The 14,823-nt window shown below is 43.9% G+C and overlaps 1 protein-coding gene across 1 annotated transcript in view; it reads right to left on the bottom strand.

The window, feature by feature from the left end:
• DIS3L2 (DIS3 like 3'-5' exoribonuclease 2) overlaps window positions 1–14,823 on the bottom strand; it is a 180,457-nt gene that overhangs the window by 103,229 nt on the left and 62,405 nt on the right. Inside the window, exons 8-9 of the mRNA XM_058812219.1 lie at window positions 6,970–7,076; window positions 5,530–5,777 (exon numbers count right to left, since the gene is read on the bottom strand). Of these exons, the coding sequence (XP_058668202.1) occupies window positions 5,530–5,777; window positions 6,970–7,076 (355 nt within the window). The remainder of the gene's footprint in view (window positions 1–5,529; window positions 5,778–6,969; window positions 7,077–14,823) is intronic.

The raw sequence follows: 14,823 nt of genomic DNA, 5'->3' as shown, positions 1-14,823 counted from the left end.
CCCCTTTCTCACCTTTAGATTGCTCTACAGAACACAGAGTTAAATTACTTTTTATTTTTTTAATATACTGCCATTAGGCCAATGCACATTACAGTCAATAGAGATAATGTTCCTGATCCAAGAAGATTACAACTGAAATTAAGGCGAATCCATCAAAATATGACACAAAAGAGAGGGGTAATAACACAGCACAAAAACAGCCACTCTAATAAGTGTTTTTCCACTGCATAAAATACACAATCATTACATTGATCCTTCTGCTTTAATTCCAATGAGTGAGAACAGACACTAATTACTTTCCTAAATTAGGGCCAAAACAGTGCACTTGTTATTTGGACAAGCAAGACGGTCTCAAGGCTTCAAATGTGCCATAAACCCACAGAACAAACCCCAAACTCTCAGCACAAGCGAGCCCATCTTCTTTATGGGAGCAAAGCTCCTTCTTCACAACGGGAAGGGCTGTGTAATAAACCTGTCACATTGTGTAATATGCTGGAAAGGATTGCTCGCTTCATGGTGTGGTAAATTGTAGAGTTCACATTGTCTAGCTTTAAAATAAAAATGAAAACAAGGATAAAAGATATTTCCCTTTATTGTTTCAATTTTATGTACAAACTGTATGGCAGAAATACGTGCACATTTGGCATCGTGGCTGAATTCTCTGTTCCTGCAGCTGGGTCCCAGTCTAATCCTTATTTTAATGTAAATAAATGAGGCATCAGTTTTATCTCACTCTCTCTCAGCAGTAACAATAAAACAGAGAAATCACCACTTCATTTCCAACGTCTGGTGCAGAGCTGGGACTGAGCAAGGATGAGCCTGTGGGTCTACAGACCCACCAGCGCTGCCAAGGATGGAAAAAACAAAACAGGAAAAGAGAGGACACATTGCCCTATCCAGCAGAAATGTCAAGGTCTTGAATCTTAGGTGTCCCTTCTCTTGGCAGGGCAGATCTGGGAAGTGCACTGGGAGGGCGGCTGGACATCTACAGGACAAGCCATGGAAAGCACCTCTGAGTGCCAGAGTGCTTTCCAGCTCACTCCTCAAACCCATGCTCCTCTTGATCCGTTTACTGAAATTAGATTACGAACCATAAGGGGTTTACCCAGAGGTTTGATATAGGACTAATATTTTTTTAATAGTAATTAACATTTGATTTACAGTGTTCCAGGGAACATTTCTCAAGTACCTTGAAATAAAAAGTGTATAACTGACTTTAATTGGGGCCATGTTACAGTCACCAAGGCATGATGACTTGCATCAGAGCAGAATCTGACAGGACTGCATGTGATCAAAGGTAATGCATATAGGATCACCGATGGCCCCAGAGTAACAGCCAGGCTGCAAAATCATTCCTGGGGCTCCGCGGCCACCAAGGGTAACAAGAATAGTTCAAGAGGCTTATAAACAGCCAGGGGCACTGGGCCCAGCAGCGCTCAGACGTTCACTCCCAGGAGTCACAGTGTCTGTGACACCCTGGGCTTGCGTGCATCTCCTTTCTTTTTAAATGTCAAAAGGCAAAAAAGAGTTACAATGGTTACAGACGTAAACATTTCTTTTCTGTGACGCTGATGGCAGAACATTACCTTGAATTCCTTGAATACCCTTGGATTGATGTCAGACATGGTGCAGCGTGCACTGACTGGAGCATGCCATGGTTGGGGCAAAACAGGCTATTTCTCCAAATCAGCCATAGCTGCAAGATTGCTGAACTGCTCCAAGGTGCCCACTCACCAGAGCCAGGATGTGCACCAGGGGCAGAGCCACCCCCAAGCTGCCATCTTCCCCCTCATCATTCCCCCATCCATCTCTAGGAACATTTGAGCTCACTCCACGGAGCTGAAACTGGCCTGTGCATTCAAAGGTTACATGATAAAAACTCTCCAAAAAGACAAAGCAGGATTACATAAGGCCTGTTTCCTTTGAAAAGCCAGGCAGGCTCCCACATTGAGTGAATAACTTCCATTGGGAACTTGCTCAGTTTCTCCTGGAGCAGATTTGTCCACACTCATCCTATCCTACATGTAGAGTTTCTTTCAGCAGCAGAACACTCCCCACATAAGCCACCAGTCCTTAAGGAAGAAGCCCCACCAGGATGCTCCCACTGCCCAGAGCTCAGACAGAGCTGCACAGGCTTGAGGAAGGCCACAGGTGCCAGTGGAGATGGTGAGAGGGCTGCAGGGCTGAGCATCAGAGGGACAGAGAGCTGTGCCATGGGAAGCCCAGTGCTCGAGAGCACAGTCCAGCCCTGTTCCACATCATGGAGCTGCCTTCCTGCAGCTGCCATTACATTTCATTTTATTCCCATCAGAGCCCAGGAGCAGCATGGTGCTCCCAACACACATGGAGCCGTCCCACAAGGTGGTTATTTGTGCCAAGGGAACAAAGATTTACTGAGGGACACTCCCATCTGCAAGAAGGTGTTTTTTCAATAGAGCCACACTGCTCTGTTGAGAGGATTGGACCTTCCCTTGAGCCTTACACTGAACTACCCAAGGTATCTCATTATTACCCCTCACACAAAATACACTTTTGAATTAAAAAAAAAAAAATTAATAAAATGCCAGAGATGAAAAAAATTCCAGCCACTCAAGTGGCTTTGGAAACAGCAGCAAATGAAGTAACATCCTGCAACATTTAATTTTATTGCAAAAGCTGGAACAAATCATGTCACCTTGACAGACCAATATCTAAGACCCTGAGCTAGAATGGTCACAAGCCCAATGTGACACAGAGGAAGCCAGTGATTCCATGCTTTTCTATTAGCTGTTTTTTTTATATAGTCTCATCCATCATCATATGTGGGGACAAGAAAATTCCACCTTAACCATCTGCATAAGTGCAGAGACATCTGGACTAATACTCCAAATAACCCTGGACTCCAACACTGAAATCAGTCCCCAGAAAATAACAGTACATGGCAGTACTTGCAATATTTCTCTGGAAAAGGAGAATGTCTTGGAGCTAATTTGCTTTACCAGTTACCTGAAGCAGGTACAGTTATACAGCATTTCACTGCCAAGGTAAAGTCACTTCACATGCAGGAGGGAGCACAGCAGCTCAACTCAGGGCATGGCCAGCATGACCTGGAGCCATGAGTTCCTCCTCACTCCTTCCCAGCACAGTCGGGGTGACAGGGTGACCTTTGGAGGGGACAGTGTCACGCTGGTGACCACCAGGTGGCAATCATGACACAGAAACGCACCCCCTCCTCAAGGCACCTCCAGGGACTCTCAGGTTGCCCCTGTGCAGGTTAACACTCTGGGCAGCCAATGCCACCATCAAACTCTTGGCAGGGGCATCTCACTTCTCCACCCACACATGGTCACTGTGAAGGCCAATCTGGGTCATTAACTGTGCTTGGAAACCTGGCACTGAATTTCCCAAGGGAAAAGGAAAGCTGAGGAAGGTGCATGACCAGTCTGGGAGAGTTCAGCTGCAGGATGGAGAGTACCTAGGAACACCCAAGGCATCCAGGGGACAGGACTGCCAACTCTGGAGGGAGTTTCCCTTGTCCCGCTTCCAGCAGACAGTGCAGGGCAATGACCAACAGGCTCTCTGTCCAGACACCTTCAAAACCATGGTGGTGGTGCCAAAGGCATATCAGGAACTTTGTGAGCAGAAGTAAGGGGTGCACAAAAAAGTTCACAAAACAAATCTGCAGATCACCTGCTCTTCTCCCCTTCAGGGGGGCCATGACCAGTAACACAACTCATTATAAACAAGGCAACATGGCTTATAAATGAGCTTAAAAATGAGCCCAAAAGCAAACAGAATCCTTTGGGACATTCAAGAGGTTTCCTTGTCGAGTTACTTATGGTTAAAAACAAAAGAGGTCACCAAGGTTTTATGCTCCCATCTCCACAAGGCACTTACTGAAGTGCAACCAACTCCCAGAGGAAACGATTATGTATGAACACAATCATGGACATTTTCTTTCCTGACAACACCCTTTACATCTTGGAAACCATCAAACCAGACAGATGAGAATATCCAATATTGTCAGAAGTACAGACTAAAGACACACACATTAGCCAATAAAAAATATATTAGCCCATCCTCCTAATTTCCCGTTTCTGCTGAAAGGGGGGTTGTTCATGACCAGAAGCCAAGCACTACAATCACCCTCCAGTCTTTTCTCAGTTGGAGTCAAAGAAGACAAAGCAAATATCTGCCAGTAAGAAACTTATTCTCAGTGAAGTTTACATCACAGCCAGACCCAAGTTAAGTGGGGCTCAAAGGGAGGCCACTGCAGTTCATGCACTGCAGTTTATCTAGGAAACACTGAGTGATTTCATGGCTCACGTGGCTCTCAAGGAGCACACATGAAACTTGCTATTACTGGGCACACAAATCAGCTGCAACTGATAAACTCTGTGAAATGGGGACTCGAGCTTTGTTTACTCTTAGTTCTAGGGCTGATAGATTTGTGGCATCATACTTACTCTGATAAAAGTTTTCTCTAAGTTTCAAGCTTTACCAGCAATTTGAGCTGAGGACTCCCAAACCTGCAGTGCTGATACTGTACATCAGCTGTGCTACCCCATCAGAACTGCTTTGCAAGGGGAAGAGAAAACTGGACTTTATGGACAACTCCCACTATTGCACATGCTCCAGATTACATCCAGATGCACCTGTAAAATCTGATCACAGTATGGCCACAGAGTTATCCACTCTGGACTACCAACTAAACCAGGACTACTAAGTATTCCCAAGAAAACTGAATAGATTGACCAACATCCTCCATTTCTTATTGAGACCTATTCAATAGAAACAGCATGGCCACTCCAGGTGGGAGTTTGTCACCCTACAGCAGTTCCAAAGAAAAAAGTGAAAATGCTGAAAACCACTGTCTTCTTCATGGAGAGGCAAAATAAACTTGCAGTCTGGATCCAGCCCAGCATAGGCCATTTGTGTAGCACTGGCTTAAAATTTCCTTCTTCACAGCACTGCCAGCAATTTGAACTCTGGACAGTGATGACTTTACACTGCCTGATGAAACACACATCAGGCAGTGTACAACACCCTTCTCACATGCTTCAGGAGGGAATGAATCTTCTCTTGATTCCTCCTTGAACCAATGCAACTTCAAAACCACAAAAATCTGTGACTTCCTTCTAATTCTTACCAGCAAAGGTGTAAAAACTGAAGATGAGCCTCATAGCCACTGATCTTCCCCTGGCAGAAAGGAAATGTCTGCACACTGTGTACTACTCTTCCACATAGGGAGGAAAGACAGGAAGGCTGCCAGCACCCCATGGTGCTTGTGCTGGTCAGGCTGAGCACGTGTGCTCCCCCTGGACCATGCACTCATCAATGCTGTGAAGCAAGCACTCGAGGAACTTAGCATTTATGAGATTAACTAATGATGAGCTGCCCTTCATCCCAAAAGAATTTATCCACCAGAGGGACACAAGAAAAGCAGTTTGTTAACAGATTTTTGCCTCTCCAGTTTGTAACAAATTAAGTGAAAACAAAAATTCCAACTAGAAACATCAGTCATCTCTAGTTCTGATGGCAGCCACATACCCTGATGCAAAGTTGCTGTCTTCTTTCCAGTCCACGATGCGACAGATGAAGAGCATTTGGGAATAGGCCTCAGGCTTGCTCACAAAGTCTGCAGGGCAATCAGCCAAGGGCACATAGACCCTGGGCACCCTGTGGTCCACAGGTGAGAACATGGCACACCTCTTGAAGAGTTCACTGTTCCTGTCAGCCAGAAGTTTGATGAAACCTGTAGCTGCTCGAGAATGCTTCTTTTCCAAAATATACACCACCTGGGAGAGGCAAGTTTCTACAATTAATACCTTCAGAGAAACTTACTTTATTTAGCAGAATGAGAATACCCAAAGGCTCAGCAGAGTAACTGGAAAAGTCACAAGGTCTATATCTTGTTTTCCCTGTATGTGTGTGTGTGTGTGCATTTTTTAACTGAGTACCTATTTACAATGTATTTTCCTTGCCATCTTGCTCATGGCTATAGAAGAGCTAAGTGCTTTCCAAGTGCTAGTTCTCTACAGCAATTTTCTTGATTACAGAACAAAACCAGACAAGAAGCAGATGCTTCCAAATGCAGGGAATTAGCCACAAAATACAAGCAACTCCTGTAAAATGTTTCATTTGTATTCTCGGCCTGTGATTTCAACAGTCAGCACAGACCAGGCCAGTCCAAAAACGGTGCCGCTGGCAGATCCAATGCTAACCACAGGAAAGGATGTGCTGTTGGGAATTTGGCAGTTCTCTCCTTCTCTCTGTGCTTTCTGAAGTTAGGGGTTATTTTACCTTTATACAAGATGGCTTTGAAAAGAATAATAAATTACAATATCACTAAATAATTGTTCCAGAGAGGTGTTCATCCGGGCTATATTTTTGTAGACCATAATAAATCACTGGATAACAGAAACCTTATAGCCAATTTCCTAAGCTTATACAGAGGAGTCCTTCCAGAAGGTTTCAGGAGCTGCACCCTTGCACAATTCTGAGTGCTGGAATTGCCACACTGGATGAGACTAGAGCAGCCCAGCCAACAACAGGACCAGAATCAGAGGCTGCAAGGGAAAGCACAAGACGTGGATGAGACCTGACCCAGTCTGACCCAGCAGCCCTTTTCTGGTACCTTAAAATTCAGAGATTGACTCAAATCTTGAATCAACAGTACTAGCAGCCTTTCCAAAGTCTGTAAGAATTAATTCTGACAACTTTGGATATCCTGACACTCATATTAATATCCAATCTTTTTCCTGAATCTTGCTAAGTAATTTTGCATGACAAACAAAGGGAATTTAACCTAGGAAAATTGGTAAAAATAACAAGTCACTTGATTTTTATCAGATCAGACAATTACTCTCTCTGAAATGGAGAATGAGACTCAAAGATCAACAGATAGAGTCTGTTGAGGGAGGCCAGGCCTGGTCTCCTTCAGCCTTTGGGAGCACACACGTGCTTACTTGTCACTCTCCATGGATTTACCTTGGCTGTCCTTTGAAGAAACTCATCTGGGAGGAGCCTGGGATCATTGGCCTTGGGTCCATTATCTTGCTTTGTTCTCTGCACACCAGAGACCCCAGCAGCCTTCCCTGCATCAAAAACACAAGACAGTTATTGCAACACATTTCCATGGCAAATCTGTCTCAGGCATTTGCTCTAAAGTACAATACAATATACATGTAGTAGACTTATTTGAAAGGAAAAAGATCTCTCAGGTGTTAGAATTGCCAAGCATGAAGTAATTATTTCTCTGGACTACAACAGACAGCAGATACATGTTCACTTACCATGCAGATGTGCTGAAAAACAACAAAAATCAAAATAAATCCCAACTTTGAAAGGAGGACTATATTAACAGACAAAGTGGTAGAAACAAGTTCTGTTTATTAAATACTAAGGGCTAAGAATTTTGTGGCATTTCTTAGTTGGAGTCATTAACATTCCATAAACAGTCCTTTCCTACATACATTCATTTAATATTTAATTTCCTTTAAAAACATTATGCAGGGTTATAAAATGTGTGCTTATCTTTGAAACTGAAATCGTATCTACTAAGCTGACCCTCTTAAACTGTGGACCAGGCTTATGAAAGGCCTTATAGAAGTAATCACTACATATGACCAAGAGCTTCCTTCCCCTGAGATCTCTGGACCAGATGCTGATAATATTAAAATCAAGTGTCAACTAATTTCTAGTTTGAAATTTTCAAATATTCAGGTATGTGAGTTTGGGAGCATCTGCTACAGATGGCTGGCAAACATCCACAGTGATCTTAGCCATGGAGAAGGCTGGGACTGGGCTGTTGTTGAGCTGCATCCCTGCTGAGAGCCTCTGGTAACTGCTCTGCCAGAATTTTTGGGATGGAAGCATCCATGTGCTCTTGTCTGCTCAAGAGAGATGGCTGGCTTTTTCCATTTGTATGGTAATCACACCCATCTTGAGCACATGTGCTAAAATCAGGCCTAGAGTGTTCAAAAGAAATCTTGCTTTCCTAAAGAGAGACCGTGGCACCGACTGCAAGTTCCAAGGGACGTAGCTGTCACTGCTTCCCTTAGAAGACACGAGATAAAGCAATGCTTTGCTGAAGCCTGTGCTGCAGGAGGCCAGCAGCACTCACCCGTGTGACAGAGGCTGCAGAAGCTCTGTGGTGACACGCAGACCCTGGTCCCCAGATGGGGGCTGTCTGTCCCACAGAGCCCCAGGCTGGCTGCTGGTGACATGAGGGATGGAGGGTGGCAGGACCAGAGCTCAGGAAGGGGGGCAGTGGGACAGCAGCTTCCCCAAGGCTTTGGCTGTGCCCCACCACCACCAGGGCACGTTCACAGATGGCTGTGTCCCCACAGAGGGACACTGCACTGCCTCCAGGCAATGCTACCCCAGCTTGACAATGAGGCTTTGCTCTAATGACACACTCTGGTTCTCATATGCTGCTAATTATCCTCAGCTTTGCCTTCTGACATGCTCTCCTCTCCCCAGAGATCTTTTTCTAAGTGACTTTACTTTTATTTTATCTTCATTGACTTGCTAGCAATGCTGAGAGGAGAATGAACAGGTATTCAGGGGTTTAAATAAAAACCTACTTTTCTTACAAAAGCCCCAATAATAGAAGCAGCAAAACCATTTCTGATTTACTTCTACTGAAATGAACTCAGACTTGCCAAAACCAGCATTACTACAGGATAAAACCACCCAGAGTTTCATGGTGACAAACAAGGTAGGGGAAAAAATTGCTTGTAAAATTGTAAGCAGTTAAAAAGTGGGGAATACCAAGGTTACCTGATTTGCTTGCCTCCTCTAAGGTTTCTGCCAGCTAAAGGTCATACCAGGCAATCATTTAGCAAAGAATGAAAGCCAGGAGCCATTTTGTTTTCTTATAAATTTTCAAGCAATCAGTTTATGGTATGCCAATCATAAAGACAGCCTGGGCAAAGAACAAAATGATCTGGAACAGAGGAAAACTGGACAGGGCAGAGGACACAGGGAAGTTGGGAGCCTTCCAAAGGCCATGCCTCCAGCCACACCTGCCACAAGCCCAGGGCTTAACTGCAGTGAACCCTCCCCAAGGAACAGCACATACTGGTGGGAAGAGAAACCAGAACTAAACGTGTTTTGGAAAAAGCAAGAGCTGCATTCACTGCTCTCCCAGCGTAGCAGAACAGCAGCAGTGACTCAAGGTTCAGCAGGCAAGAAGGAAAAAAGCACCCAGAGTCATGTGAGGAACTTGTCCTTGTTAGCACTGCCTTTTTTCCACTTATCCTTCCAATGCCCATCTCCCCAGAAAGTCACTTAGACATTTCCACTGAAGCACTTTTCTCTGGTGAAAAGAAGCCAGCAGGGGTGTCCTGGGGAAGTCACACATGCACACATGCAAAAGCACAGGAGCACCAGGATGCAGCTGTCACAGGAGAACAGCAAATGTGTGGCCAGGCTTTCCTGGGCCTGGGCTGGGGCACTGCCCCCCTTCCTGCTGATGACAAGCCTCATGTGAACCCAGTACAGGTATTAGAAAGCACCCAAATTCCCACCATGGCAGATGATAGGACTTGCCTTTTCCTTCATGGCCAGCATCAACCAGGGCCCTCTGGCTGGCTGGAAAGTGTCTCCTGCAGTGGTCTCTCCAATTTCAGCATCCCTCCCAAAAAATCCTGGGATTATGAGACTCCAGCAGGCAGAGTCTGGGGTCTACAATTACTTCATCAACAGCAAGAAAAAAGGAAGTAATCCCAGCCATCTACTTCTTCTTACCCCTCTTTTTTAACCAACTTCAGTATCTTAAATACCACCGCACACATTTACTAAGGGCAAATGCTCCTGAAACAAAGGACAGGGAAGAAGAGACATGAGGAACTCTCTATTCCTGGAGCTAAGAGATGTAGACTTCCCTATAGCTTGTAGCTGCTCCTTTTGAAGTCAAAATTCTGTTGATATCAGGGCTACATCTACTGCTCAAGGGTGTACAGCAGCAAAGCATCAGCCATGAGGAATCCCCGTGACAAAACCTTCAGCTCAGAAGGGACAACAACCCAGACCCAATGCCCACCTGGCTCAATTGTCAAAGTGCTGCCCAGGAATCTCTGCCACAGCAGCAATAATCTGCCACCAGAGTATGAAACCTGAATACATCTCTGACAGTCCCTCTCCCTCATTACACATCCTCCTCCCCTTCAGTGGGGCTGAGCACAGAGGGGCTGTGACAGGGCCCCACTAGAGACTGATGGTCTAGAAAAACTCAGCTGGGAGATACAAACATCTCCCACAACAGGGCAGAGGCATGGAGGCAATCCTAAAGGAGGGATAACTTGTGAGAGGACCAGGATTTTGTGCTGGGAAGGTGGGAAGAAATTCCTTGCAATATGCCAAGCTAAAAATGAATTATTCTGACCCCTTTACTGCAGTGGTTATCCAATGACCATTCAATATTTCCACCCTAGGCAAAGACATGTTTTCTGAGAAAGATTTACTATGTTAGCTTGGGCAGTACTTCATAAGCTTATCTTACAGAGAAAACACACTTCAGCAACCAGGATCCAGTGAAACTGCATTATAATCTCAGTGTTTTCCTTTCAGCAATTATCTGACAAACCAAAACTGTAATAGCCTTACTTTAAAAAAAATTAGGCACTAGACACAAAAAGCAACTCAAATTAGTTATGTTATTACCAATGAACAGATCCAGGACACTTGGAATTTGCCTCCCTCTGTAAGAGATCCATTTAGGCAGCTTCAATACACACTTAGATTTGCCTGACAGCCATTCCTAGGTCAAACATTACTTTTTTTTTAAAGCCCCCCAAAATTCCTTCTACAAATCACTTACCATCACATTAAAAGGTGGCCAAAGTGGACCAAAAATCATCAGACTAGAATTCTAATTCCTTATGACAGATCCAAAATTATTTTCACTAGGTTTGCATTGGTCACTGTGGAAATTTGCAATTCTGTCCAAAAAGAATACAATTAAAGATGCAATATCCACTTGCAAATGAAAATATATCATAGTTTCAGATCTCAAACACAACTTACTGAAAAAAAAAATCTCCCTCCCTGAATGGAAAATGCCAAGTTTTTTAAGAAAATACTTCAATGTTTGCTACTTCAACTAGAAAAAAAAAATGTACTTGAGAAGCAGGGTTACTCTACATGGGAGTATTTAAGAATCCCATCAGAAAATACTGCTCTTCAGCTCAGTGCTCAGATACCAGCAGAGCTGTAAACCTTCCAGTGGCAAAGCCAACTACTTACTAATGAAGCAACAGCACTCAGGTTCTCTGATCTCTGCTTCAAGGAGCAGCTTTCAGGATATTGTGTTTTGGTACCAAATTCCTGAGTGGTGTAAAACAGACTGATTTATTATAAATATCTCCTGACACTGTGTGTCACAGGCACAAAGGATGTGTTTTTGCAATTCTGTCTATATCAGCACACAACAGGCACTAGGAAATGATACTCCCTTCAATCCAAAAGTGATACATGCATACCCAGAGATTTGCTCTGGGCTACACTATTCTGCTACAATCTTAATTTTTAGGGATAGCAAGAAGGAAATGTTGCTGTTTACAAGAAAGTACAAGGACTCTTCATATTCTGCAATTGATGGTTTCTTGGCACAGAACAGTTTTTTTCTTCAGAACACAAACCTACCAAAAGGTAGGGAAGAAGAAAAGTGCAGTTTTACTTGGTACCAGGTACAATCCAAAACTGGTATCTATTTTAAACACCCTGTAAGTAGGATCACCTAGCAAAGTATCACAGAAAAAGCAGTACTTTGTATTTATACCTCCCCACCCAGAGCCTTCCACCTGTGATGGAGGAAAGACAGATATTTCACTGCAACAAGACTTAAGCCAACAGCTTTGGAATTTAACACATGCTGCCTGTCCAAAATCAGCCTAACAGCTCCCATGAGCAATGGAAGAGGGCTCTGCAGTAAGAAGGAAAGCAGCTCCAAACCATGCAGCACTCCTGAGCTGTCTCATTGTGTCTAGTGAACAGGACTAACCTCCTCAGAGATGTTTGTTTTTGAATACTCATTTAAGCAAACTCACCCTGCCACAGCTGTTCATGTCTTAACACCTGAGCACACACACCTGCCTGCCCAAGGGCACACTGAAGGGAGGACTGGGAGACTCAGACGATTAGCATCAAGATTTTTGGAGATGCACAGGCAGGAAGAGACCCTCAGAGAGGGAGAGGGAAGGCTTAATAACAGATGTGTAGAGCACAGACAAGGATCTGCAATAGCAGAGCAAAGGCAATGTGAAGAGGTGAGTACAGCTGGCTTCCTCAGACATGCAAGGCAGCCAAGCATGTAATTATTTACTTATATTTAGCCACCTCCACAAGGAGGGATGGAGGAGATGGCAGAAAAATGAGACAAGAGTGTCACTTTTTCTTAGAACCCTTCAAGTCTGATGCACAGCAAAGACCAACATAATTTTGGGAAGCTGCCTTCTAGCCCAGCAGATAGATCACAGAAACATTGCTACAACCACAGCATGGCTGCACAGACCTCCTGGCCCTCCCATGTCCTTGAGAAGCACTCAGTCAGCAGAGGGGTTGGAAGCCTTATGGCAACAGAATTAAACCTATAAAAATTCAGGTGTTGCTGCAGCGTACAGAAATGCAGTTCTATTACATTGATAACAAGCAAAATTAAAATGTTACAAAAAGAATTCCATTGAGTATTTTGCCTATTTACTTAATGTTCTTCCTTCCTGCAGGTGCATTTGTTCCTGAAGTCTGTGTATCCAATATTACTAGTTCATGGAAAATATGTTAGCTGAATGAATCCTAATCTGCTTCATCCTGGAAATCTTGCTGTAACAATGACTATACTCTGTTTATCTCCACACCCACCATTCACTCTCAGTATCATGCCCTCTCATTCACTTGACCTAAACATGTAACTCAAAGGAGAAACATAGGTGAACTCAGGAACATATGGTAATATGCTGAACTTAATCTAATTCCTGTTACATAATTGCCTAAGTAATTTATTTTTTCCAGTACTTAAGAAGTTATTTAGGGGTCAAGATAACTTGCTAGGGAAGAACAGTGTAAGGAACTTTCCCAACATTAACTTCCATTGCAAGGCTTCAGCTTTACAACAGAAGAATAACTGGAGCTTTTTCAGCCCATAGCATTTAATCAATGCAACCCTAAAGCCCAATTTGTTCAATACCAGTAGAACACTTCTCCTCAGCGCTATACAGTTTATTCTGCTAGAAATGTATGCTGTCATTTAAGAAAAGTTATAGCAACAACCAGAAGAGCTACATCAAGAGAGCAATAAACATGAACTTAGGATAAGCTAATACAGAGCTGTCTCGAGCAGCTGAAACTGCTCCAGCTTCTCTGCTGGCTTTCCAGGCTTCAGCAGAGTGAAACTGATCCGATTTTTGACAGTTCCACCTCAAGGATTTCTATTAAAAGCCATGTAACTGAGAAGATTTCCTGGTGAGCTTTCGCTCTGCTGTGGCCTAGAAATTTTAAGAGCTATGCAGTGGAGATGATCCATCTCCAGAAGGCTGCAGGCTAGGAAAGAACAGTGAAGCTCCTTAAAAGCACTCAGAGTGAATAGAGCCTCTGCAGAGGACGGAGAAGAACACTTGTTCCTTCCAGCAGCCAGTGAGGTTGGTGGACTCCAAATATGCCAGACTTCATGGCTGCTAAACTGAAAGGGTGAGCCTGAGCAGAGCTTCAGCACGTAATCCAGATTTTTGTCACCATAATTTCATCTACCAGACCTGGCCAAGGAGAGGAACAGCAGTAACTCTCTGAACTCTGCCTGGGCCAATAGGAGACATTGGTAACTGCAGGACCCCAGATGCCAGAAGAAGGCACGAAAGGCAAGTAGGCACCTTGTCAGGGTTAAAAGGAGAGAGAGAGGACACAAAAGCATGAGAGGGAACATGGAAGTGCATGAGAAGTGCAGAAGTGCAAAACAAAGACTAAACTCTGCATTATAAATACGTTTTTCTATTTTGCTAGAAAGATCCAAAAACCCTTCTAAGCACTGACCCTAGAACATCATCTGGAGAAAAGAAAGGCTTGATGCCATTATTACACAACCATACAGTGAACTTACCAAACACCACCATTTCAGTTAAGTCAAGCAATACTGAAATACTCAAAATACAGCCTCCAGTCAGCAGCAGTGTGGACACCAAGCAATTTTAGGTTATCATTTCTGATCTTATCAGGACTACTAGAGACTGACAGTCACATTTGACTTGATAAAGATTGACCTCTCCACCTGGTGAATGCTGGACAGGGAGACATGAGCAAATTCTGCAGCAGCTTCCAAATTCTGTTGACCCTACCCATTATCCATTGGTTATTCACTTCATGTGAGCCTACTCTGCCTGTAAATGAGCTATTTCTGTTCAAACTTCATTACATCAAGGCAATGAGCAAGCTTCAGACATTCACAGATCCAAGCTCTGATTCGCAGTAGGGTAGGTGTAAGTGGAAATCCTGAACAAACACAACTCTATGATTGCTGCCAGGGCAGCCAGTCCACCAGCTTGATGACTTCCACCCCCGTGGGAAGCAGGATATTTTGTGTATCTGGTGGAGTAAGATCTCCCGTGAGAAGAGTTGAAAAAAGCTGAGCAAACGAGTTTGACAAGGATAGCTTCTAGCATAGTGACACTGCTTTACAAACTTTTATTTGAATATCATTTTGCTAAAGAAGGGCTGAGGCACTTTTATGAGAACAGCCGCCATTCTCATGAGCGCAAGTAGCTGCTACTGTTCAATTTCTGATGTTTCTTTATCAGATAAATCTGATTCCAATATTTAACAAGAGACAGCTCACATTTGTAGGAAACTCAA

This window comes from Ammospiza caudacuta, chromosome 11, assembly GCF_027887145.1.
Source record: "Ammospiza caudacuta isolate bAmmCau1 chromosome 11, bAmmCau1.pri, whole genome shotgun sequence".
Classification (NCBI taxonomy): Eukaryota; Metazoa; Chordata; class Aves; order Passeriformes; family Passerellidae; genus Ammospiza; species Ammospiza caudacuta.
Note: the sequence above shows the minus strand (reverse complement) of the source record. Positions and strands in the feature narration are given on the sequence as shown.